The sequence below is a fragment of the Phoenix dactylifera genome, chromosome 4 (assembly GCF_051530095.1).
Source record: "Phoenix dactylifera cultivar Ajwa chromosome 4, Ajwa_hap1_PhDact_Kaust_v1.1, whole genome shotgun sequence".
NCBI classification, from domain to species: Eukaryota; Viridiplantae; Streptophyta; class Magnoliopsida; order Arecales; family Arecaceae; genus Phoenix; species Phoenix dactylifera.
Window position 1 is genome coordinate 50,862,515 of NC_143193.1, and position 23,696 is coordinate 50,886,210.

The following is a 23,696-nucleotide window of genomic DNA, read 5'->3' on the forward strand; positions in this document are numbered from 1 at the left end:
GAGATGGCTACAGGCTTTGTCAAATTGGAATGTGTGGATGGAGGAATTTTTTTAAGATGACAGAAAATGATGCACTCTCTTTACAACTCTCAAAGTTGTCTATGTCCTCAGCACACCAAGGCCAGAAGAGAATGATAATGAAACTATGTCAGAAACTTGCATCAGATAGAAGTGGGATGATGATGACTACATATGCAGGGGACATATTCTGAATGGAATGTCAGATATGTCTTTGGTACCTACTAGAACATGGCTACTACAAATAGGGCTGGAAATGGGCTGGGCCACACCCCTACCCGAGCCTGAAAATATTTGAAAAACCCAGGCTCGAGCCCGGGCCAAACCCAATTGCGCCAGCCCGAAATTACCCATTTGGAAGTAACCCATTCTTCTAAATTCTTTTCATTTAGAAGAATTTATGTTTCCTGGCATTCTTGCAAAGTGGACCTGATGGTCAGATTCTGGCAGTAATAAGCCACATTACAAGCATTTGAAAAGATATTTCAAAGTTTTCAAATTCATCATCCAGAAATATGCTCTCTAGAAACTCTTTCACATGCTGACATGCACAACTATATGAAAGCAGTACAAAAGGTATTATTAAATTAGACATATGTACAAACCAGAATCTTTGTTACAATAAGCATAAGTTGATACTAAAGAAATATATTCTCTACCACATTTTTACAAAGTTATACCAGCTATAGTTTTTGTTTCCTCTGGGATATTCTCCTTTCCTCTTGAAATAATTAATTGATTCATGAAACAGAAAGGCTCTGCCCAAACAAATTAAGGGTGCTATACCTCTTTTGGTCCAAGATCCTCAAGAGAGACAGAGATAGAAAGAGAGAAAGAGAGAAGGCCAGAAAAGCTAATTTGTTTTATATTGAATAAGAGAACAACATGCACCAATCTGTTGGGCTTCGAAGATTTAGTTTGCGGAGCAATTAGAACCATTGGTCATGACTAATGAGTGAAAAGAAATGGCTTTCTCAAAGGACACATCCAGTGACTGCAGTTCATCCTCATTCTTCATTGGCCGGTCACCACCCTTGGCCATGGCATTGCAACAAACCTCCATTTCCACTTTCACTTCCAAAGAGCTCATAACTTAGAGAGAGAGAGAGAGAGAGTGTGTGTGCTTAATCTAGTTTGATTAGTGCTTCTAACTTAAGTTGGAGAGGAGATTTATAGGAAAAATTAAAATTTACAAGTCTGGAGAATTGCATAGTGAGATATTTATTAAACATTTAAGATCTGACATAGGTAGGGAATAGCATGACTCTGATTATTTTGAATCCATTGGAATTGTTCAGGAAACATCAACACCTTACATACCGCAATAGAATGGTGGGGCAGAATGGACAATTAGGGCGTTCACATAAATGGTTAATGGATTGCTTTTTAATTCTGGTTTAGGATAAGGTTTTTGGGGTGATGCTCTGTTTTCAGCTTGTCAAATATTAAATTGAGTTTCTAATAAAAAGGAGCAAAACAACCCCTTATGAACTCTGGAAGAAAAGGAATCCTAACCTAAACTACTTAAGAGTTTGGGAATGTAGAGTTATTGTTAGGGCTTTTGAACCCAAAAAGAGAAAGTTGGGTGAAAGAAGAATTGAATGCATATTCTTAGGATATGTACAAAAGCCATATAGGTTCAGGATAATAGAACCTAATGACTCAATTGTAGCCAATACTATAATTGAGCCAAGAGATGCCATGTTCGATGAAAATATGTTTAATTCAATTTCTAGACCTAAAGAACATTTTTCAGAACAAAATCATCTTCCAGAAAAGAAACAATTAGAGAATGACAAAAAAGAAAACCTTGAGCCTAGAAGTAAAAGAGTTTGAAAGGCAAAAAAACTTTGGATCAAATTTCTTTATGTTCCTATTAGAAGGGACCTTTTGGTAAGCATATACCATACTGTTTTAATATAGGAGCAGATCCTTCAACTTATGAAGTGGCAATAAAATCTCAAGATGCTGCCTTCTTAAAAGAAGCTTTTAATGATGAAATGGACTCTATTATGGGTAATAATACATGGAGTTTAGGCGACTTCCCACTAGGTTCCAGGCCAATCGGTTGTAAGTGGATTTTCAAGAAAAAAATGAAAGTAGATAGAACCATTGATAAGTTCAAAGCTAGATTAATGGCCGAAGGCTTTACGCACAGCAACTAATTGATTCTTTTGATATATGTGCACCGGTAGCTAGGATTGCAACTATTAGATTGCTAATTGCACTTGCTTCAATTTATAAGTTGCTCATCCACCAAATGGATGTGAAAACTGCATTTTTAAATGGTGAATTTGGTGAAGAAGTATATATGGAACAACCTGAGGGGTTTGTAGTTCCTGGACAAGAACATAAAGTATGTAAGCTTGTTAAGTCTTTATATGGATTAAACCAAGCTCCTAAGAAATGGCATCAAAACTTTGATCAAATTATGCTTGCTAATGGCTATAGAATAAATTTAGTAACGTTAGTAATGAAAAATGTGTTATTATTTGTTTGTTTGTGGATGATTTGCTAATTTTTGGTATTGATCGATAACAAGTTGAGACTACTAGAAGGTTTTTTTCTTGTAATTTTGCTACGAAGGATATGGGTGTAGCTGATGTTATATTGAGAAGAAGAATTTTTAAAGATATGATAGTTTAATTTAACTCAGTCTCATTGCATAGAAAAAGTACTAAAAAATTTCATTATTAAGATTGTGCTTTTGCATCTACATATTTTGATCTTAGTGTTAAATTAGTATCAAATACTAATAAGCTTGTTGCACAACTAGAATATGCAAAGGTTATTGGGTGCTTAATGTATGTTATGACTTGCATTAGACCTCATATTGCTTTTGCATTTGGAAAATTAAGTAAATATACAAGTAATCCAAATTATTTATATTGGCATGCTGTCATGTAGTTTTAAAATATTTAAAGAAAACTATGAACTATGGTATTAATTACAATGGATGTCCTTCCATTTTAGAAGGATATACAAGTGCCCGTTGAATTACTAATAAAGAAGATCATGCTTCAACAAGCGGTTGGATCTTCATGCTTGGGGTGCAATTTCTTGATGATCCAAGAAACAAACATGTATACCAGACTCCACCATGGCAGCGGAGTTTATTGCTCTAGCTCTGCCAGTAAAGAAGCATAATAGCTGAGAGGTTTATTATATGAGATTCCATTATGGCCTAAAGGCCCTAAACCATTGCTGTCTATATCAATATATTGTGATAGTGAGGCCACAATATCAAGAGCATATAGCGAAGTATCTAATGAAAAGTCTAGACATGTTGGACTTAAGACTATTGATTGTAAATGGAGTTATCACTGTTGACTTTGTAAGATCGAGTCAAAACTTGGCGGATCCATTAACAAAAGGATTTGCCAGAGATTTTGGTGTTCAAAACATCAAATGTGATGGGACTCAAGCCCATATTTCAAAATCACCAATGATGGAACCTCAACTCAACACTTGATACAACATCAAGTCTTTAGCTCAATGAGATAGTACATCATAAAAATGATTGCAAACACTATAATCTAATTTCAACTCCATCCCAAGCTGAAAGTGCTTGGTACTCATCATGGATAAAAGGGAAAGATGTGCTTAATGCTCTTAATAGACCTATAATAGAAATCTATTGAAGTGCTTTAGTTATAGGGGAACTTTCGATAGAGTCTGCCTATATGAGTGTGAAGTGAGGCCACTTCTTGTCTTGGCTCTTAAAACACTCATGAAAAGGATATAGACACAACCATGAAAGTGTTGCCTTATATTAGGCATTCATCGATGTAAGTATATTATGTATGAAGATATGTTCAGCTAGTCAAAACAGAGCCGTCGGTTCAAAGTCTAATCTACCATGCCATTCTGAATAGCTTTAACAGATCCTCACTAAGTGAAGATTCAAGTTGCAAGATAGTTTCATTTATGCATAAGATTCTAGAATTGTCGTTGATATGATAAAATTAACTTATTTTGAAAATGGTGGGGGATTGTTGCATATTTTCAAAATAAAAAAGAAATAAAACACTTAAAACAAAAACAAATAATTGCTGTAGTGGTTGGTTTCCTGGTTTCTCATTTTTTGAAAATTCAAATAAAATTTGTTTAAATTTTGAAATTCAAATTCTTACGTATTTCTAACGTATCTTTGTGAAGGGTTGTGTCCGTCTTACGTTTTTGTGTCCGTCTTAAATTTTGAAACATCCATTGGGATGTGTCTGCTGAAAAGATGTGCATTTTTGGATAAACACATTTTCGTGTCTCTTCAGAAAAGGATGTGTCTATCTGGAAAAGATACATTCTAGTCTAAAAGCAAGTCTAACATAACGAAAAGGATCAACTTGATAATTCTGTAGATATCGGTGAATGCTCATTGGTTTGATTCATTGGTGTAAAACATGATCGGACATTCCCTTTGTATATCTGATTGGTGGGGTGAATAAAGCCATAAGGAAAGTGGCAGTGCTACAAGCCTTGAAGCCTTTCCTTAAGAATATTTTCAATTTTTTCTCCCATCTGCTCCAACACTAGCTAACACGCATCATGAGTATTGGATCATTTTCTTATGTAGTATACATGTGATCAGAGTGCTTCTGTTAGGTATATGTTGTATATGCAAATAATCTAATGGTCATGAATGGTTAGTTGACATGCATCCACAATCCAATGCTCATGATTGGATCATGTGTGGTCCAGAGCTCATTTGTTATTGTTCCATTGGAATTATGGTGGTGCGATGGAAAAATGATAGTTTCAACTAGTCTTGGTCATTGGCCAAGATGGCCCAAGTCCAAACCAGGCCGTGACATAATATCAGCTATCAAGATAGAATCTATTGGCATGAGACAATCTTTATGGCCTCGGACCTCTATTTTGCTGAGCCAAGTAATCCTAGATAATCAAATCTCAGCCTTGGACTTGGCCTTAAAGTTTAGCTATTGGGCATTATCATATGAGGGAGATGGATATTGTAAAAGATGGCCTTTCAGAGGAAGGCCGTCAGATCCATGGAGGAACACCTAGTATACCAGATTCCAGATGGCTGCTGATTTTAGCCCTGATTGGAAATACGAGTATTAGGGGAAAGGACACTAACAAGCATTGAGAGGTCTCTAGCACAGTCTTAAGCAGTCATCATGTGTCAATCATTAAGTAAAATTTCACTTCAATAGGTTATATCATTTTCTAACTCTTTCTTCATGTTCATATTATTCTTTTCAACAAAAGGTTCGTGTATTATTAACTACAAGCAGTTCATATGTTACGCAGGGTACCTATGTGGAGGGAATCAAGGAAGAGGTGGTTCTTTCTCCTGCTCATGCCCTTTCTTTAATAGCATCTGGTGAAGGTAACTCACCCAGACTCACTGATTTGAGAATATTAGGTTTAAGATTTGCTAGATGAGTCCTACTCAAAGACCGTAATTAGGAAGTCTCACCTCCCTTTCTTGTATTTTTCTGTTTGGCTTATGTTCCCCTCAACTGCAGCATCCTTGTCTTTTATATGGCAGCATAGCAAACAATGTCACTGTCCTATTTTCTTAATGAGTTTCATTTTCCTTTTTTCAACTTACTCTTCAAACATATGCATGGGATATGAGATACTTTAACCTGCTTTTTTATCGAGGAATTATTTTATGGGCAGTTAGCAATCAATGCTAAGTGATCCAATGCTGTGACTTGATAAGGAAGCCTCTGATGAGGATCACCTGGATATCTCTAAATATGAGGTTAATCAAATTTGAACTATGCACTAGTGCTTAATTGCCAGAATTGGGTGTGTTGGTGCAGGAGAGTTGATACTTTCTAAGAACACTACTAGCAAGGAAGCTCTTAGAAAGTGGGTGCGTTACCCTAGGTAGAAGATTCTGGCTAGTAGTAAGCACCAGTTCACTTTTTGCAACCTTGGGCCTGCTGTGATTGCTGCATTTCAGGATATTTGAGCACTGACCATCTTTATTAGGGTTACTTTTCAGCTGTCAGCATCGTTGATGTATGTTACCTCTCAGGAGATAACTTAGGCGGCCTGAAGTTTTATATTGTCTTTACCATGAATATTATTGTTCAAAAAGTTGTTAACATGAGGTAGTTTACTTCACAAGGTGAGACTGTGAATGGGAAGCAAGCCCATGAAATATGTGAACTACTGCTTGGACTGTGACCATACCTTAGTTCAGGGATCAGTTTTTGAATTGAGATTTGGTGATACTTTGTTTAAAATATGCTAAGATGGTGTAACTTTTTGTTTGGTATTTTGATGTCAAATATCAAGCATGTTTTTTAACCATTACTTCTGTTGTATTTACTATATTTATATTTCTGTATACATTTATGTAATTATTTGACCACAGACTAAAAATGTGTTGCCTTTATGTTCTCTAGTACTTGCAGGTCTACAATATTCCCTTTTCATCTTTCGTTGTTATAAATTTTTCGGTTGCTTTCTTGTTTTATATGACGTGCTTACTTTTCTTATATACCTTTGTCTTCACTTATGTTCCACTGTTGTTATAGTTGACAACTTGCTGTTGCACTCATAAGAATATGTAATTGCAGAGCACAGACATGTCGGGTCTAATAATTTTAATCTACTCAGTAGTCGGAGCCACACTATTTTCACTTTGGTAATTATCTTTTTCTTTTTCAATGTGAATAACTTACATATGCACGCTTGATATCTTTGGTAGAAGTTCTAAATTTGCCTTATATGACATGTTGCATAACTATTCCGAGAAATTTGTTTACTGCTGAGTTTCTCACCGTTGCATGATCTCATTTTTTTTCGTTTGTGTACCAATTAATTAAAATCTCAAATAGATTTCTATATTTGGGCATGAAATATAACTTTGAACTCTCTCCTTTATTGATTAACTAGTTAAACTCGTATATCCACTATTTTGGTTTCTTCTCTCTTTTCATTTAGAGTTCGCCAAACAAGTCTTCTTTCTCAAGACTTTTTAAGATAGATTTATTGCATATATTATTGCACTTGCAAACTTGTATACCAAAAAAAAGTGTAATTGAGAATATGCCTTACCGTCTGAATAAACAGGAGGTTAGAATTATGTAGAAGTCAGTAGAACAATATCCATCTTCAGGAGCCTACTAGGTCTCCCTGTTGGAGCTTACATGCATGCTTTTAACAGCAATAATCGGTTATTTATGACCATAGCATACACTGATGTTTGTGTTTTCCTTCATTTTTTTTCTTTATGTGGTATTCCTTCTGTCTGTTTTGGTAAGATAAGAAAGCTCCAATATGGAGACCTAATTAACCAGATAACGGTGCAATAATGATGATAACCCTATCATAGTTTTGCGATCAGCCATGTGATTCGCAGCCTGATTCCCTTCCCATTAGCATGAGAAGAGTCTGATTTTCAGAACATGTTCTTCAGGATTAGACAGTTATTCCATGAAATAAGTTACATGAGGAAGTATGACCAGGTACCAGGATCAATCTCTATTCATAGTTTACCTTAGTCTTGTTGACCAGCTGGAACCTTTGGAATCAAGACTATAACTGCAGTTAGTCTTGCTTTGTACCAGATCACATGATTTAAAATTTATAATATTGGATAATAACATGATTGCAAGAATGCTGGGTGAGATTTATCCCATCTATCTGGGTTCAGCTTATGCCTCTAGATGTATATGACTACATCTGATATAGCTGCTATTACTACCCTGCATCCTTGATGCTGAACTTTTAATTTGTTCGTCCTCTGCAGGATAAATTAAGGTCAAAAAAAGAAAAATAATGAGGAGATTTGAGGAGTGGTGGATGGAGTAGAAGATTGTGTTTATGAGCTATAGTTAAACTCCCCAATATTAATTAAAATAAAAGAGTAGCTGCCTATACGAGAACTCGTGCTGGCCTGTGTTTAGTTGGTTGTGCGTTGGGGAAGTCTTGGACTCTTGGGTACTTAAGCAGTGCCAGGGAGCCCAATTATTAACTTTTTGCTCGATTTTTTTTGATGGATCCTGGGTCGGTCTGCCTAGGGATTTCTAATATCCTAGATAACCTTATGGTAGTGGTGACTATCATACATTTACTAGCTTCGAGTTAGAAAACAACTAATATGACTAAACTTGGACACTTGGAAGAATGCTGCTTTTATTATGAGATACTACATAAACTAATAAATACTGACATCTAGCAAAGTGAAAATCCGTCTATCTTCTCTCGAGTATCCCAGCTATTCTCTGTTGAAGGAGTTATGTAGCCTCAGTTTACAACCCTTGATGTCTCATCAAAAAATGCATGTTACAAACACCTTGTCATGTTTTACCTAGTAAAACTTTTGAGGTCCAATAGTTTTGTTTGCTTTACAGTCAATCATGCATAACTGCTATTTCATCTTGATATTTTTCCTTTTATTGCAATGAAAATTAGGAAGCATGAATACTTCAAATATCATGACATGATACAGATGCACTAAGTGGACAGGGATATATGACATGATGCAGATACACTAATATGACATCTTAAAAATGTAAGTTGTGATATGGCTATGATACATGAGCCAATATGTGCATTTTATGCATACGTATATGCATAACTACATAGTTACACATATGTGCATATATATGCTTGTGAAAATGCATTTATAAAGGGTAGTAGGCTATCACAATAACATAGACCATACTTAATATCATACCATCAACTTGTACAAGCTCGTCATTTAGTCATCATTCAAATCCATAACCCTAATCTATACTTCATATTTTTATATGAGCATCAGACTCCTTGACTATTAAAAGATTAATATTTTAAAAAAGAAAGAAAACACCCTTCCCCTCATTTTTGAAGATTTCTGGGAAGTATCTTGAGTGTACTTGGAAGTTTGTGGGGTGTCTTTTTTTTTTTAATGTTGAATAATAAGATACTCAACACAAGTACTCGACATGTATCCAAGAAGTGCACGATGAGTATCAATATCCATTGCGTATCTCATACATACATGAAATGTGATTTGAAGTACCCATGCTTCATATTTTGTATTTGAGATACTTCCCTGATAACTCCAAAAATGAGGGGAAGCACTTTGGTTTCTTTTTTCATGTTAATCTTTTGACAATGAATGGTCAATTTTGGACAATATGATATTAATATTGATATTTAAAGTATAAATTTGGTTTTATAGGTTTGTTTGAATGATGACCAAGTGATGAGCATATAAAAGTTGATATTATTATGAATATGGGTTACATTATTTTGGTGGCCTACTATATTTTGTAGATTCCTCTTTAGTTGCATACATATGTTTGTATATCCGTCTGCATGTCTATGCATATATCTATGTATAGACTGCATATATATTTATTAATGTATCTGAACTGTATCATATCCTACTTTATCAAGATTTGCTGTATTGGTGTATCTGTATCCTATTTTCAGAGCGTGCTTCCTAGAATGCAAATTACTGTTCCTTTTCATTAATTGTAATATTTTGCTACTATACAGTGTTCTGTTGCATGATATTTTTTTCAAATGTTTAATACAAGCCTACAAGGGCACTACTCTGTTTATTATTATTATTGATGAAATGTATGTGGAGAACTGCTTGCATCTTGATATCATAGTTCAAATAATAAATATTGACATGTATATGTTGGGAAGTTTGAAAAATTGAAGGTTATGTCACAGATATCTTTGATACATCTTGATTATGCAATTCTGTAAGGAGTTTTTATCATATGAAAGTGGTCTATGTAGACTAATTGTTTGAATGATATGCCTGCAGACTGTTGAGAGCAGTCCTTCTGGTGATAGTGGAGGGGAAGATGTGAGATTGTCTCAATTGGTAAATTTTTTCATGAGAATTTTTCTAATATTCATTTGTGCTGCTGTCTTTTTGATTTGACACTTCAATTTCTTGCTCTTTTTGAATGCTTTGATTGCTTAATTTTTGTTTTTCCTTTGCAGAACTTGATTGATCTTGCTGGTTCAGAAAGTTCGAAGGCAGAAACAACTGGATTGCGACGTAAAGAAGGTTCATATATAAACAAAAGTCTACTTACTCTTGGGACTGTAAGCTACCACTTCCCATAAGTGGCTCCAATAACTTCATATTCCTTCAATTGAAAACCTTACCTCATTTTACTGTATTTAGATGCCCTTATTATGATGATGTTCAATTGTTACTTCCGTCTTAAGATTACTTTATGCCTTGAAGTTTCTAATGGCTTGTATTGGTAATTTTTTCAAGCATTGTACTTACTTCCTCGATCTGTTATTTCATTTATATCGCTGAACTTACTCTGTTTCTTAATTGCTATAATTTATTTTTATCTTGCTATCAGTATTTATCTGGTTGCTCTCACCAACACATTATTACCTTGTATCTCCTTTCTTATTATTTAATGCACCTTCCATAATGGACTATCCAATCTATTTGTTTGTTAAATATAGTTTTGAATATATCAAAAGGTAAACATGAGGATCTACCACCTATTGGAAACATAACTGTTAACTCTTTCTTCCAGCTGTTTATGATAGGTTACCTATAGGGTTAGCTTTTGTTTTTTTTGATTTTTGGTTTTTTTTTTCCTCATTCATTATTTTTATGAATTTAGAGATTTTAAAATATTGAGAATCTCAATTGCTAAAAACATTTTTTGGTTCACGTACAGCAAGCTAATGGACAAATCAACTTACCTGTTCTTTTTTATGCATTCAGTTTGCTGTTTGGTCCACTGAATTATTTGATATGGTCATTCATGAGTTATCTTCTATTTATCCTTCCTAGAAAGTATCTTCTTGTAATTTTAGCTACCTCTTAACCTCTCTAGTAAAGTCTGCTTGCAATTGGCTATTCAGTCTTCTTTGTTATCGAGCTTTCTAAAGTAATGCATTCATCCTTAAAGGTGATTTCTAAACTGACGGATGGTAAAGCTACACATATTCCCTATAGAGATTCAAAACTCACTCGTTTGCTGCAGTCCTCTCTTAGTGGACATGGACGGATCTCTGTAAGTTATCTTCCATGCAGCAAAACTACTGCTTTTGTTTTTTAAGCTATACAGGGTTTGGAAGATCTTGCTTTCTCTTCCTTTTTTCCTTAGACTAACCAGATGCAACTTCCTACATGTCTTTTTCTATCCTGCGTATATTAATTTGTAAATTTTTTCTCCGTATTGTTGGCAGCTTATCTGCACGGTAACACCTGCTTCTAGCAATAGTGAAGAGACGCACAACACATTAAAGTTTGCACATCGAAGCAAACATGTGGAAATCAAAGCTTCTCAAAATAAGGTGATGGTATTATTATTTATATGCTATTTTTTATTGATATCCATTACAAGAGCAATCTGATCAGGACTTTATGTTAATGTTCATCCAATCTATCACATGATTAACTGATTAGTACATAATTTTAGATAATGGATGAGAAGTCCCTCATAAAGAAATATCAAAGAGAGATTTCCTATTTAAAGCAAGAGTTGCAGCAATTAAAACGTGGCATCATGGAGAAACCATACCTGCTTGATGCTAATCAAGAAGATCTTGTTAATCTGAAACTTCAGGTTAGTGCCTTTGTATACGGAAGTCAAACATATTTGGTACATTACTGATACTTCCAATTTATTGCTAGAGATCTTTCTGATGTCACGAATTGAAATCACTTTCATATCATTCTGTATTTTTTTGGTACTTCTTAGTATCATGGCATGATCATGCTTTAGAAGTTATGCTCTTTTTTTTAGGATTTGATCTTGAACGCTTGTACAGTAACAAATATTGATATTTAATTATTTAACATGTCTGGTTTATGTAGCTCCTTTGCTTAATGCTAATGACTCACCTAATTTTGATAAAGAACGTTTTTTTCTGTATAAATGCATATGTATAATGCACGGTGCTTTTAATCTTTTGAACCCTCTAATATTTGTTTAGTTCTGCTTAGACTGGCTGATGATAAACAAACAGATTTTTTTTTTAACTTTTAAGACTAATTTGAAAAAGTTCTTATCTTTCAAATTCTTTGTGCCTTTTCTATACTTTACCATATCTTTCAGATTCTATGGAAGTAACCTGCTTAGTACGACATAAATGTCTGGTTTCACAGGGGAGCAGCACAATCTAGTGCAATGAAACAAAGAAGAGTACTGACCTTGGGATGTGATGTTAAGCATGATCACTTTAGACTTAAAATTTTGGAAGTTGAAGAATATATATATAGGGGCCAACGATGACATAATTTACCATGGAAAAGCAAACGAGTGAGAAAGAGATAATAAGGTGGAGAGAAAGAATGGGAGGAAGGACCTAGTAGATAAGGGGAGGCAAATCAGACGCCGGAGCTCGTGAATCCGAGGCTTGAGTTTGTCGATTGGGGCCGGAGTAATCAGCAAGGGCCCCCATGGCATTATCGGTAGAAGACGCCGGGTGGGGGGTGGTGGTGGTTAGGAGGAAGGTGAGGTGGGGGAATCGGGAGAGAGAGCACGATGGCTAGGATTTTGAAGAGAGGAGAGAGGGAGAGAGAGAGAGAGATTGATTGTATGCCGGGAGGGGGAGAGGTCGGGCTTTTACAAAAGGGCCTAGCTCAGCCCGGCAAATTGGGTTAGAACTATTCGAAACTTGTTAGAACTATCTGAAACTTGTTAGAACCGATCAGTTCAGCCTGGTTTGGACCGGTTCTAACCCTATTTATTTTTGGATGGCTGAATCATTTTTTGTTCCTTGCTGGTTTAGTTTTGTATGCCCTGAACCGCCTAGTTCAGGATGGTTTGACAGACTTTCGTAGTTAGTAACGCAGAGTCATCAAAATCATTTAACAATGAATGGCAACTAGGGGAAAAAGAGTTCAATGAAATAGTTTAATGGCCTTAGATCGCATGTTAGTACGTTAAGTAGCTCGTTAACTTCCTCATGAAATTTTATATATAACAACATCATTGACATCCAAGTGCTTGGTGGATTGAAGATTCAGCATTTGTTTTTCTTGATTTTTCCTACATCATTCTATAACGTAGGAAATGTGAGAAGAAAGGGGAAAGTGATACCCTTTTGGATTTATATCAGACAAGAACTTGTAATTGTTTTTACTATATTTTCTTCTGTGCATTACATATTATGAAATTTCTGTTTTCTTTAGATCTTATGGGGGTGAAATTCACTCGCTATTTGCCAATGGGTCACCGAACATCTTATATGCCCCACAAATCTCGTTCTTAGAAGCTGATTCATTTTGAACCACAAGCAACTTATTGTGATAAGACAAATCTTTTCTTCTTTCAAAAATACTCGGGACTAACATATCTTTTTGAAATTGGAAAGCTGGAAGCTGGCCAAGTTAAGTTGCAGTCAAGATTGGAAGAGGAGGAGGAAGCAAAAGCAGCCCTAATGGGTCGGATTCAGCGGTTGACAAAACTAATATTGGTGTCCACGAAGAATACTATATCTTCAAACATTTCAGAAAAGGTTGGGCATCGACGGAGGCACTCTTTTGGGGAAGACGAGGTTGCTATTCTTACCTATTATCTTTTACTGTTCTAGGAGCGTTCTTGTTTCTGTCCTTAATTTTAGTCTAAATAGGGTTTTTGAGTTCAGCATTATGATGACATCAAGTAGATTTGACATGGGACTAGATTTGTTGTTATGGATTATAAAATACTTTGCTTGAACTGATGGAACAAGCTTAGTAAAATTGTTGGCTCCTAATTAAGTGATCTGCAAATTGAACCTCACCTACTTCATTCTTCCTAACTGAACCTATCTGTTATTGTTTCGGATTTAATTGGGTCATAAACAGATAAAGTCTGATATGGATTCAAGTTTCCCTTTCCATTTGGGATTCAAGTTTCCCTTTCCATTTGGTCGTTTAATCACTGTACATGAACCAAATTCATCTTCTTTTGATACATCAATTGTTTCTCCAATGTTAAGAAAATATTGCAATTTCCTCTCATCAAATTCTTATATATTACTATTTTTCGCTGTGATTGCAGCTTGTTTACTTGCCTGATAGGAAGCGGGAATACATTGTTGATGATGATGTGGTCAGTCTTGATTCAGATATTTCAGTGGAGGGAAAACCTGATGCCAGTAGCCTAGATGAGACTATAAGGTTTGATAAAAGGAATCGGAGGCGGGGAATGCTTGGGTGGCTCAAATTAAGGGTGTGTCTCGACTGCCTTTTTCCCTGGTGTAGAAAACTTTTCTCTTCCAGTTTATTTCTTGTTAGTGTAATACATGTTGCAGCTGCTCTATATTCTGTAAAATGTTTGTGATATGGCTTGACTGCAAACTATATGGTGCAATCATTTGGCAAATATCAGAAATATAGCATTTCCACAAATGATGGCGAGTTTATTGCTGAATCATGATATATGACAGAATTTGTGCTCTAAGCATATGTAATTTGATTTCGTAATATGAAGACAAAAAGTCATCATATATGCAGCCTTGCTATATTTGGAATATTTAGTGGCAATTGTAGAGGTTTGTTATGACTTTCTTGACTAAAATTTACTTGATAAATAAAAGTCTATAAAACATTGGGAATAAACATACATGCACAAAATTCTAGCTACTTTATAAGATCATGTAAATATGCTAAGCTAACTCTAGACACTAGTGCAAAACTAAAAATTAATTTCTAGTGGTTAACAAAGTTGAAATGATATAGGTATCAATATTGTGTCGGATATGGTAGTACCTTGGTTGAAACGAATTGAACCTGATTTTTTTTTTCACTTTAGTCCCCAATTTCATGATTACCTATACAAGCTGCATGATGCCTTTATTGCTTTAGTCTTTTGATACCTTGATACAATGATTGGGACTGTGGGAGTCAGTGGAGTAGAAGCTAATTCCATCTAATATATGCATGCTTTACTCTACTATGTATGGATTGTACACACTACCTATGCTTATTTTCCATGTTGTGAGGCCGTCATATAATGCACGGAAGTTAGCCTGTTGCTTCTACTGGTGAAGATATGCAGCTGAAAGTTTTCCAGCTCTTCTTCTCTGGAACATGCTGATCATTTTTCCATATCTTGTTTTATGGACTCAAGGAGCCCAATTTTATAAATTTAATGCTCTCATCCTAGTTCGAAGAGCAGGTTAAGGCCTTATCTTTAGCTCCGTGTTCTCTCAAAAGTGATTAAGGCATTCTTTATAATCTCATATCACTCCTTTCTTCTATTGTGCCCACCTTGATCTGTCAAGAGCCTCTCCTAGAGTGCTATTACGTCAAATTGCCTGATACAATTCCAGATGTTAGACATGAATCTGATTTAACTCCATTTTGAATCATGCTGAAAGGTAACATCTGGAACCAACTCAACTTGTAGATAACCTAATCTTTCATCTCCATAGTATCAGTGATTCTAAAATTAGTTCATCTTGTCATGGCCCTTTTGAGATGTATAATCAAAATTTTGTCATATTGTTTCTGACATTGATATCAGCTATGAAGTGACTATTGTGTCCTATGGAGTCATGATATTTCATATTGTAAGACTTGATTCTTGCTGACCTGCTGAAAGCTAGTGCACTTGGCTATTATATATCTACATGAATGAAGCACACCAGATATTTGAGATTAGTTCCTTTTCATGCAGAAACCAGAGCAACTTTCTGGACTGTCTCCCAGAGCAGGGAGTGAGAGCTCTGCCAGTGGGTCACCATCCTGCTCGCAGTCATCACAACAGAAACAATTGTTATTTGACCTGAAGGATGGACAAAGAAAATCTGTTAGTAGAAAAGGGGATGATCCTTCTTCATTCATTGATTCCTTTCCAGAAAAAACACAAGCAGGTGATTTGTTTAGTGCAACAGTAAAAGGGCGACGGCTTCCACCGGTGAGACAACATTCTTGAAACTGAGTTTCTATAACTGATATTTAGGTTAATGGACGATATTCATGACTAAATATTTGGATTTAATTCTGGTTGCTTGATTTCAATTATCCATTGCTTACATTTCAACTCTGTGTGTGTGTGTGTGTGTGTGTGTGTGTGTGTGTGTGTGTTGTGTGGTTGTATGTTTGTTTGTGCGCGTGTGCACGTGAGTTCAGACATGCGTATGCACTTGCATATGTTTATGCTTATGTGTTTGCATATATAATATGTAAACAAAATCTCTCTAGTAGTCGCACCATATTTTATCACTATTGTGAAATAAATTAGCTACCTATAGTTGATTTATGCGCACTTAGTGTAAAAAATTATGGGCAGGTGGGTGGCCAGGCTGCCACTTGTGATCTAGGCAGGGCCAAAGCGATTAAAAAGTAATAGTCTTTAAAAAATAAATTGAGGAAAAAAAAATCTGAAGAAGAGGTATTCTCTGAAAATGGAATATAAAATGTCGAATAAGTTGTTATAAGTCAAAGGGAAGTACTACTAACTTGACAATATTCAATATTAATTTATAAATTGATCCCCTCAATATCCAAACAGGAATCAATTTTACAACATATTATATTATATCCTTGCATGTGTTTATGCTTTTGCCAAGTCATGGAAGTGATCTATAATTGGAATAAAAAGTTGGACCAAGATTTTAAGTCCCGGAGGGATAGGGGGCGTCCCGGCTGTCCCATCCCATTCCTGTAAGAAAACAGGACCAGGACTCCGAAACCCATCTATGCGGGAAAGAAGAAGAAAAAAGGAAAAGTGAAAGGAAAGAAGAAGAAAGGGGAAAGAAAGGAAGGGAGAACAAAAAGAATGAAAGGAAGGGAGAAAGAAAGGAAAGAGAGAATGAGAAAAGGAAAGAAAGAAATAAGTGAAGGAAGGGATAATAAAAAGAAAGAAGAAGCAAAGGAAAGAAAGGACGGTAAGGAAAAAGGGAGGAGAAAAAGAAGAAAGGAAAGAAAGAAGAAAAAGAAAGAATGAAAAGGAAAGGAAAGGAAAGAAGGGGGGGAGAGATGGAGGGTACCTACAGGACACTCAATCGGGACTGTTGCCGGGACAAGGCTGGATAATGGGGCATCCCATTCCATGTAAAAACTGGGACACCACTATCCTACGGGTTTTGAAAGCTTGGGTTGGACTGCTTAATGGACTGATGATATTAAAAAATATAAAATTTGATTGTTTTGCATTCCGAAGCCTCCAGGGCATGCTATGATCGGCTTGTCTTCTAAAGTGCAAGATTAAGTGGGAGGACCCTCAAAAATGGTTAGCCACTTAGTGTCCACCCCCACCCCAGTCCCCTTTTTGTTAGATGAGGCACACAGGTGGAATTCTACTATGACTGAGGGTCTAGTAGGAGACCAAGAAGTTAAATAGCACCTGGCCTCCTTGGGAAACGATTTATTCAAGAAATAGTCATCCAAATTGAGAAACAGAGGGATTTTATCTGATCAGCTTAGGTGATGAGCGTTTTAAAAGTTTATTTTAGTTAGAATAGCTATCCTTCTTATGTTTCTTTTTTCACTGTAAAAAGTTGGAGTTTGGCAAGTATTAAAGCTCCTACCTGTTGGGATTTTAAAACCTTCTGTCAAAAAGTGCAGAATAAGGATGAGGGCTGAAACTCTGAAAAGAGGTCTATTTGCTTCTAATCCAGTGATTTCTAAAGAATTATAGCATTGTTAAAAATCTTTACTTTTGAGAAAGAAAACTATTAGTGACATCCCAAGGGTTGCTTAAGTTGGTGTCCTGGTGGGACTCTATTATCGGGTTAAGTTAGGGGTTGTTTAGACCCATATTGTTTGCACTTACAATTGTTTGATGTCAAAAATCTTAAAAAAAAAATTCAACGTTGTGGTCTTTCTTTCTTTTATAAAGCTAGACAATCACATATTCTGAAAATGATGTTCAAGAGCCTGGAAAGGAAATCGTGGAAATCTGAAATTTGTTTCCCTAATTTCATTTTCTTAATCAAATTTTGGATCATTTCGCATCGATCTGCTTTAGATAGTTTTGGAAAATCAGTTTTTGCATGTTTCTTTTTTTTGGTGATGTATCTGTAAATGAAATATTTTAGTAATATGAGGTTACTATAGACCCTCAAAATTTGAAATCAGCAAGACTAAAATATTACTGCCAGCTACGTCTATAAAGATGTCATTGACTTGTACAATCATAAAAAATGCATTCTTATTTCTTCCATTTTTTTGGCAATTTTTATTGAAATTTGTTGATTTGACTGCTATATTTAATTTTTCATTTTAGCCTGCTTCACATGTCTGCCATTTGAGGTGTTTTGTGTTAAAAATTTACATTGTACATGGTGTTGCCTTCACCTCTCATATTGGTTAGAATTAATTGAATATTAATATTAATATTAATCTCAACAATCTGCCTTCTAATATCTTACTGAATACTGCACATTATCCCTAATCTCCAGACCATTTTAAAGTAAAATACAACATGAATCAGAAGCTTTTTTCTTGAAAAAAATCATATCCGAGTTTAGTCATTCCATGAAATGCACAATTATAGACATGTCAAATTGTAAATAATCCAGGTTTAACAATGTCAAACAACATATTTATTAGTTTGTATAAATTTAACCAGTGATATGAAGAATTGGTTGCAATATTACTTTTTTCTATTTTTTGAATCAAAAACCCGAATATTTTGCATAATGTCAAATAGTAAATATGAAGAAACATTTTTTTGCATATTGATACTTTCCCAACCTTTTTTGGGGTCTTCAAAAAACAAAACAAAAAAAAAAAGCTGGTTAAATCCACAAGTTTAAGAAAGATGATCAGTAAAAGTATTTGCTCTCAACATCACACCCAAAATACAATGAGAGTGAACAAAACATAAGGATATATCTACCAACTGATCAAGCGCACAGCGGCGACATCCCAAAAAAAAACAATTTTGCCCTGCTCATTTGCATAGTTGCCCTAGGACATGTATTATAACTTATAAGTCAAAATTTTGTATTTATCAGCTGCAAAAATGGCTATAGTATATCACCCACAGTTGACTTAAAGTTTTATTTAACTGTCTTGCAGACTGGAACTACTATCCTCGATCAAATGGATCTTCTTCGCGAGCAGGTGAAAATGTTGGCAGGGGAAGTAGCATTATGTACAAGCTCTCTTAAAAGACTGTCAGAGCAAGCAGCTAGCGACCCTGAAGATTTGCAAATTCAGGCATGTGAACTACGTGAAACTTTTATCTGAATATGTAGACATGAATGTACTGAACATGCCCTATCTTATCTGTTCGGGCAGCTTCATGAAACCTTTTTCTCAGGTTTTGCTAGATATTGAGAAGACTTCCTGTGATTGATTATATGAAGCTTTTCCTTGTGTTTTTGTAGGAGCAAATGCAAAAGCTGAAGGATGAAATCAATGAAAAGAAGCTACAAATGCGTGTGCTTGAGCAACGGATGGCTGGATCTTTTGAAGTGACCCAGCAGTCATCAAACAGCATTGAAATGTCTCAGGTATCCTGTACAAACTTGTCCGGAAGGCCTTCAGAACTGCTATATATTAGAGCTTTCACAGCTCAATTAAGAATCAAAGGAAGAAGTCACAGGGAATAATGACCAGTGGCAATCTGACAGATACTATAATTTAGAACTTGCTAACACTAAGCTCGTGCTTGCATTTTTGGTATCTTCCTGCTTTTATATTTGCAACTGTCCTTAACTATAGTATTTCATCTATGTTAGACATGTCTTCATGTTCCTCTACCTTTCTAAATTGTTGACTGGCTATCACTTTTGGGTGAAATGACTTCCCTTGCTTCTGGCTACTGCTGTCGATTATTGATGATCTTTTAATCCTGATGTCTAATGCATAACTTTTACCTTTGTGTAGACGCTCTCAAAACTAACAAGTGAATTAAGTGAGAAGACATTCGATCTTGAGGTACGTGCAAATTCTGCCTTCTAGTAAATGCATTGTTTTTTCTTCACATTCATTGCTGATATTCATTTCACTTTTTATGGGTTTGTTTTTAAAAGATCATGTCTGCAGATAATAGAATTCTTCAAGAGCAGCTACAGGTGAAGGTGAGATTGGATAATGGCATTACAGATTTTGTTTCTTTTCAGGGTTAAGATGCCTCATTCTTACAAGCTTGATCAACTTTATGCAGATATCTGAAATTGCTGAACTTCAGGATGCCATTTCAATGCTAAGACAGCAACTCAGTTCTTTATCAGACAAAGGCTACAGAAGAGAGAATAGTGCGATTAGTGCATCTTTGGTTGAATCGTCTAAAGAAAATGGTGAACTGGTCAGTGGAACTAACTCATCCAAAGAAACTTGTTTTGATGAAAATACTTCATCAAGTACCACAGGCTTGTCTCATGTGTTTTCTAATGAGGTACATGAGGAAAGTAATAAAGAGTCATCCCTAAAGACCCAAGTTCTCATGCAGGTAATCTTCTTTGTACTTTTGTAAACAATCTTTGCTAAAAATTCCCTATTCCACTGTTTAACTGACGATGTCTTTCCCTGATTCTCACGAAATTTGCATATGACAATGATAACGGGACATTTTCCATATTTCTTGTGATTTAGGCTGTTGAGATTGAGAATCTGAAACAAGAAAAGGTGAGGTTAACTGAAGAAAAGGATGGACTTGAAATTCATAGCCAAAAGCTGGCTGAGGAAGCTTTGTATGCCAAGGAATTGGCTGCAGCAGCTGCTGTTGAGCTTAGAAATTTGGCTGAAGAAGTTACCAAGCTTTCTTACCAAAATGCAAAATTGACTGGTGACTTAGCTGCAGCAAAGGACATGACATTTGGCAGATCTAATGGCCAGAGGTACAATCAATGTGATGGGAAGCAAGATCATGCCAATGTGCACTTGAAGAAGTTGGAGGATGGGAACTTGATTGAGGAGTTAAAGAAGGAGCTTGCTGTGAAATGCCAGAGAGAAGCTTCTTTGGAGGTTGCATTATCTGAAAAGGATCAAAGAGAGGCCGAGCTACAAAAAAGAATTGATGAGGCTAAACGACGTGAAAATGACTTAGAAAATGAGCTTGCAAACATGTGGGTGCTTGTTGCAAAAATTAAGAAAAATGGCATTTCTGATGAATCCTTATCTAAAGGGTTGAATGAATATGAGTTTCCATCAAAAAGAAATGGTTTTCTTCCATCTAATGGTAATAACGCTATAAGGTTTATGGGGGAAAATTTTTCGGACAACATAGCTACAGATGCCATTAGTAGCTTGGAAGAAGCAAGAACTGCTTATGAATACGAAAAAAGACGCTGCAAGGAATTGGAACACGTTATTTCCAGACTGAAGGTACACTAAATTATCCTGCTTGCAACAATTTTTTTCCCCTCTATTCTCATTAGTTTGACTAATAACTGTAGTAGGATCTTGCCTTATTAGTTAGATCCTGGAGTAATCTTTTGTATGGATTAACACAATGCAATACATGGCTGGATGGTGTATATACTAAACAATGAAATAGTGTGCCACAGTATCCTCACAATTATTTGTTTGCACGGGAGCAAGTTGAGCTGAATGTTACCTATGTTTGTATCAGGGTGAAGACCTTACTGGCCTAGATTCCAAAGCTCTTGAAGAACAGCAGAATTTTCATGTTGAAGCACTAGCAAAAATATGCCAAGAAAAGGTAATGTTTTCTTGGTGTGCATTACTAGCATCCTGATATTGATTTTAAAAATTGAACTGTTTATGTGGAATGTTACTATTGTCCTTCAGCATTGCTGCAACTTCAAAGTTTATCATCTATTTGTGTTTTATTATCCTTCTAGAATGTATACTGACTTTTTGAGATTTCATATCTTTATGTATTGAGAGGTAATCTTACGAGCATTTTTTTCTTTTGTTTTTTTTCTTCTTTTCAATAGAGATCTTCAGTCCTTGTTTCAACTAATGAATCTTTGAATTTTGATTTGCAGTTAACAAACCGGGCTTAGTAGTAAGCGAAGTTCCATGGTGTTGATTCTTTTGTTAGTCTCCCGGAGGTTTGTGTCTATATTGAATTTATTCTTTGATTTATTCCATGCATATGAAGTATGGGTGTTAAACTTTATATGTATGAGCATTTGGACATTTAGGAAAAAAATGAATAGTAAAAAATGAACCAAAAATTGTGATTGATCATTAAATTCATATTGAGAATTCTGCTGATTTCATGTGCATTGTGACATTCATATTGTAATGCTAAATGGTATTATCACTGCTATGTTTCTGATGTATAGTCTCAGAGAAAAGAGATATAAACAAACTGAGAGCACTAGAACTGCCTTTTGTTTAATGTTTTAAAGAAAATCCAAGCAGAAGTCCTAGATTCTGGATAACATTTTCTTGTTTGTTTGGACACAATTTGTGCCAAATTATGTCAAGTGTTGAATCAACATTGTTTCAAAAATTGGTCCATGTTACCTCCTGGCCATCCTGCATAGGGCCTTAGTGACCTTGATATGGGACTGAACTACATGGCGGTCATATGGGTGGTCACATAGGCTTTGGAGAGGATTTGGAGGCCGGAGTCCTCGGCATTTCCATGCTCTAGTTCCTTTTGTTGACCCCCCCTTCCTTGCTGCTCCTCCCGTAATCAAGTTCAGGTTCTCTTTTTCCTTTTTCACTTGGTTAAGTAAAAGGGATGTCTTTAATCAATAATACTGTTACAAGCATATCAATGATTTACATCTTCAAGAGGAATTTTGGACCTATTCATCTCTAGTGGGTCATGCCTACTATATGAACTGAGGGGCAGTACTTGTGCCAAACAGTCTTCCCAGTCAAAAAGGGGCTTTTCAGTTGGATATAATCTGGATAAGTGAATATATGAGGAACAGTCTTGTCTTGCTATCAGTAACCTAAATTTTTTGTGCCTCGGTGCTAGAAGTCTTAAAATTGAAGATTCTGACAGGAGGCTGGCTGAAGACTTTACTCCTGTTTCAATTGTGTTTTCCGTGCCATGATTATCATTTATCCTACTGTGTCGTCATCAAGATTCAAACCAACTGGAGTGTTTTATCCTTTTAACGGGTAGGTATTTGCTTCAAATTTGATTTTCAAACTAATTTCAGGAAATAGAACAACCAATTGTTTTGGACCCCAAAGTTCCTATGCTTGATTTGTTTACCTCTACTGTTTTCCCATGAGGGGTTCCTATCAGCCAGGAGCTCAGGAAGAATGGAGTTGGCTGCAGAACTCTGGGTATTAACTACTTATAGTGAGACCTCTGACTCAAATCTTGCAGAGTTTTTCTAAGGAAATTGTGAGTAAAAGTTGATTTAGCGTATGCACACCTCAAGGATGATGTAAAATGTTTGATTAGTAAGTCTAAAAACTGCAGGGGTCATCATTGATTGATTCCAGTCTATTAGCAACATGTTCAACTTTCCAGGTTCCTGTCAATATCTTCTTATTCGGAGAACAGAGAGCATTCCATAGTGTGATGTAACCCTAAATATCTAGAGAGAAGCTTATTGTAGTTCCATGATCCACTAGCATCTTTGCATGTCACGTGTGTTAGAGCAATTCCTAGTAAAGCAGAATGATGTTTATCCATGTCTTATAGGATGTAATAGGTCAATGAAAGATAAATCTAGTCGAGCACAGAAGGCAAGACTTTAGAAGTAAATGGAATTTAACACGGCTATATGGGTTGTCCTATCTGACTGAAATAAACCTTCAGCTTAAGCAGATGGCTACTCGTTGAAGAATGGGCTGTTGGCATGAGCAATTTGCTGGTTTGATTATAATCTTGTAGTAGGTGGTTCCGCTCCACAAACACGATTGGTTTGCATTGAGGACGCTGTGC

General features: G+C 35.7%; 1 protein-coding gene across 2 annotated transcripts in view; it reads left to right on the plus strand.

The window, feature by feature from the left end:
• LOC103701339 (P-loop containing nucleoside triphosphate hydrolases superfamily protein) overlaps window positions 1-23,696 on the plus strand; it is a 35,645-nt gene that overhangs the window by 10,996 nt on the left and 953 nt on the right. For both annotated transcript variants that reach the window (XM_026802331.4, XM_008783366.6), the window contains exons 8-25: window positions 5,290-5,368; window positions 6,576-6,643; window positions 9,767-9,826; window positions 9,949-10,053; window positions 10,890-10,994; window positions 11,170-11,277; window positions 11,403-11,549; window positions 13,303-13,485; window positions 13,974-14,144; window positions 15,594-15,833; window positions 18,944-19,084; window positions 19,255-19,380; window positions 19,757-19,807; window positions 19,903-19,950; window positions 20,037-20,321; window positions 20,465-21,196; window positions 21,444-21,533; window positions 21,823-21,888. In XM_026802331.4, coding sequence (XP_026658132.4) covers window positions 5,290-5,368; window positions 6,576-6,643; window positions 9,767-9,826; window positions 9,949-10,053; window positions 10,890-10,994; window positions 11,170-11,277; window positions 11,403-11,549; window positions 13,303-13,485; window positions 13,974-14,144; window positions 15,594-15,833; window positions 18,944-19,084; window positions 19,255-19,380; window positions 19,757-19,807; window positions 19,903-19,950; window positions 20,037-20,321; window positions 20,465-21,196; window positions 21,444-21,533; window positions 21,823-21,840 — 2,757 coding nt within the window. In that variant the 3' untranslated portion in view covers window positions 21,841-21,888. The remainder of the gene's footprint in view (window positions 1-5,289; window positions 5,369-6,575; window positions 6,644-9,766; window positions 9,827-9,948; window positions 10,054-10,889; window positions 10,995-11,169; window positions 11,278-11,402; window positions 11,550-13,302; window positions 13,486-13,973; window positions 14,145-15,593; window positions 15,834-18,943; window positions 19,085-19,254; window positions 19,381-19,756; window positions 19,808-19,902; window positions 19,951-20,036; window positions 20,322-20,464; window positions 21,197-21,443; window positions 21,534-21,822; window positions 21,889-23,696) is intronic.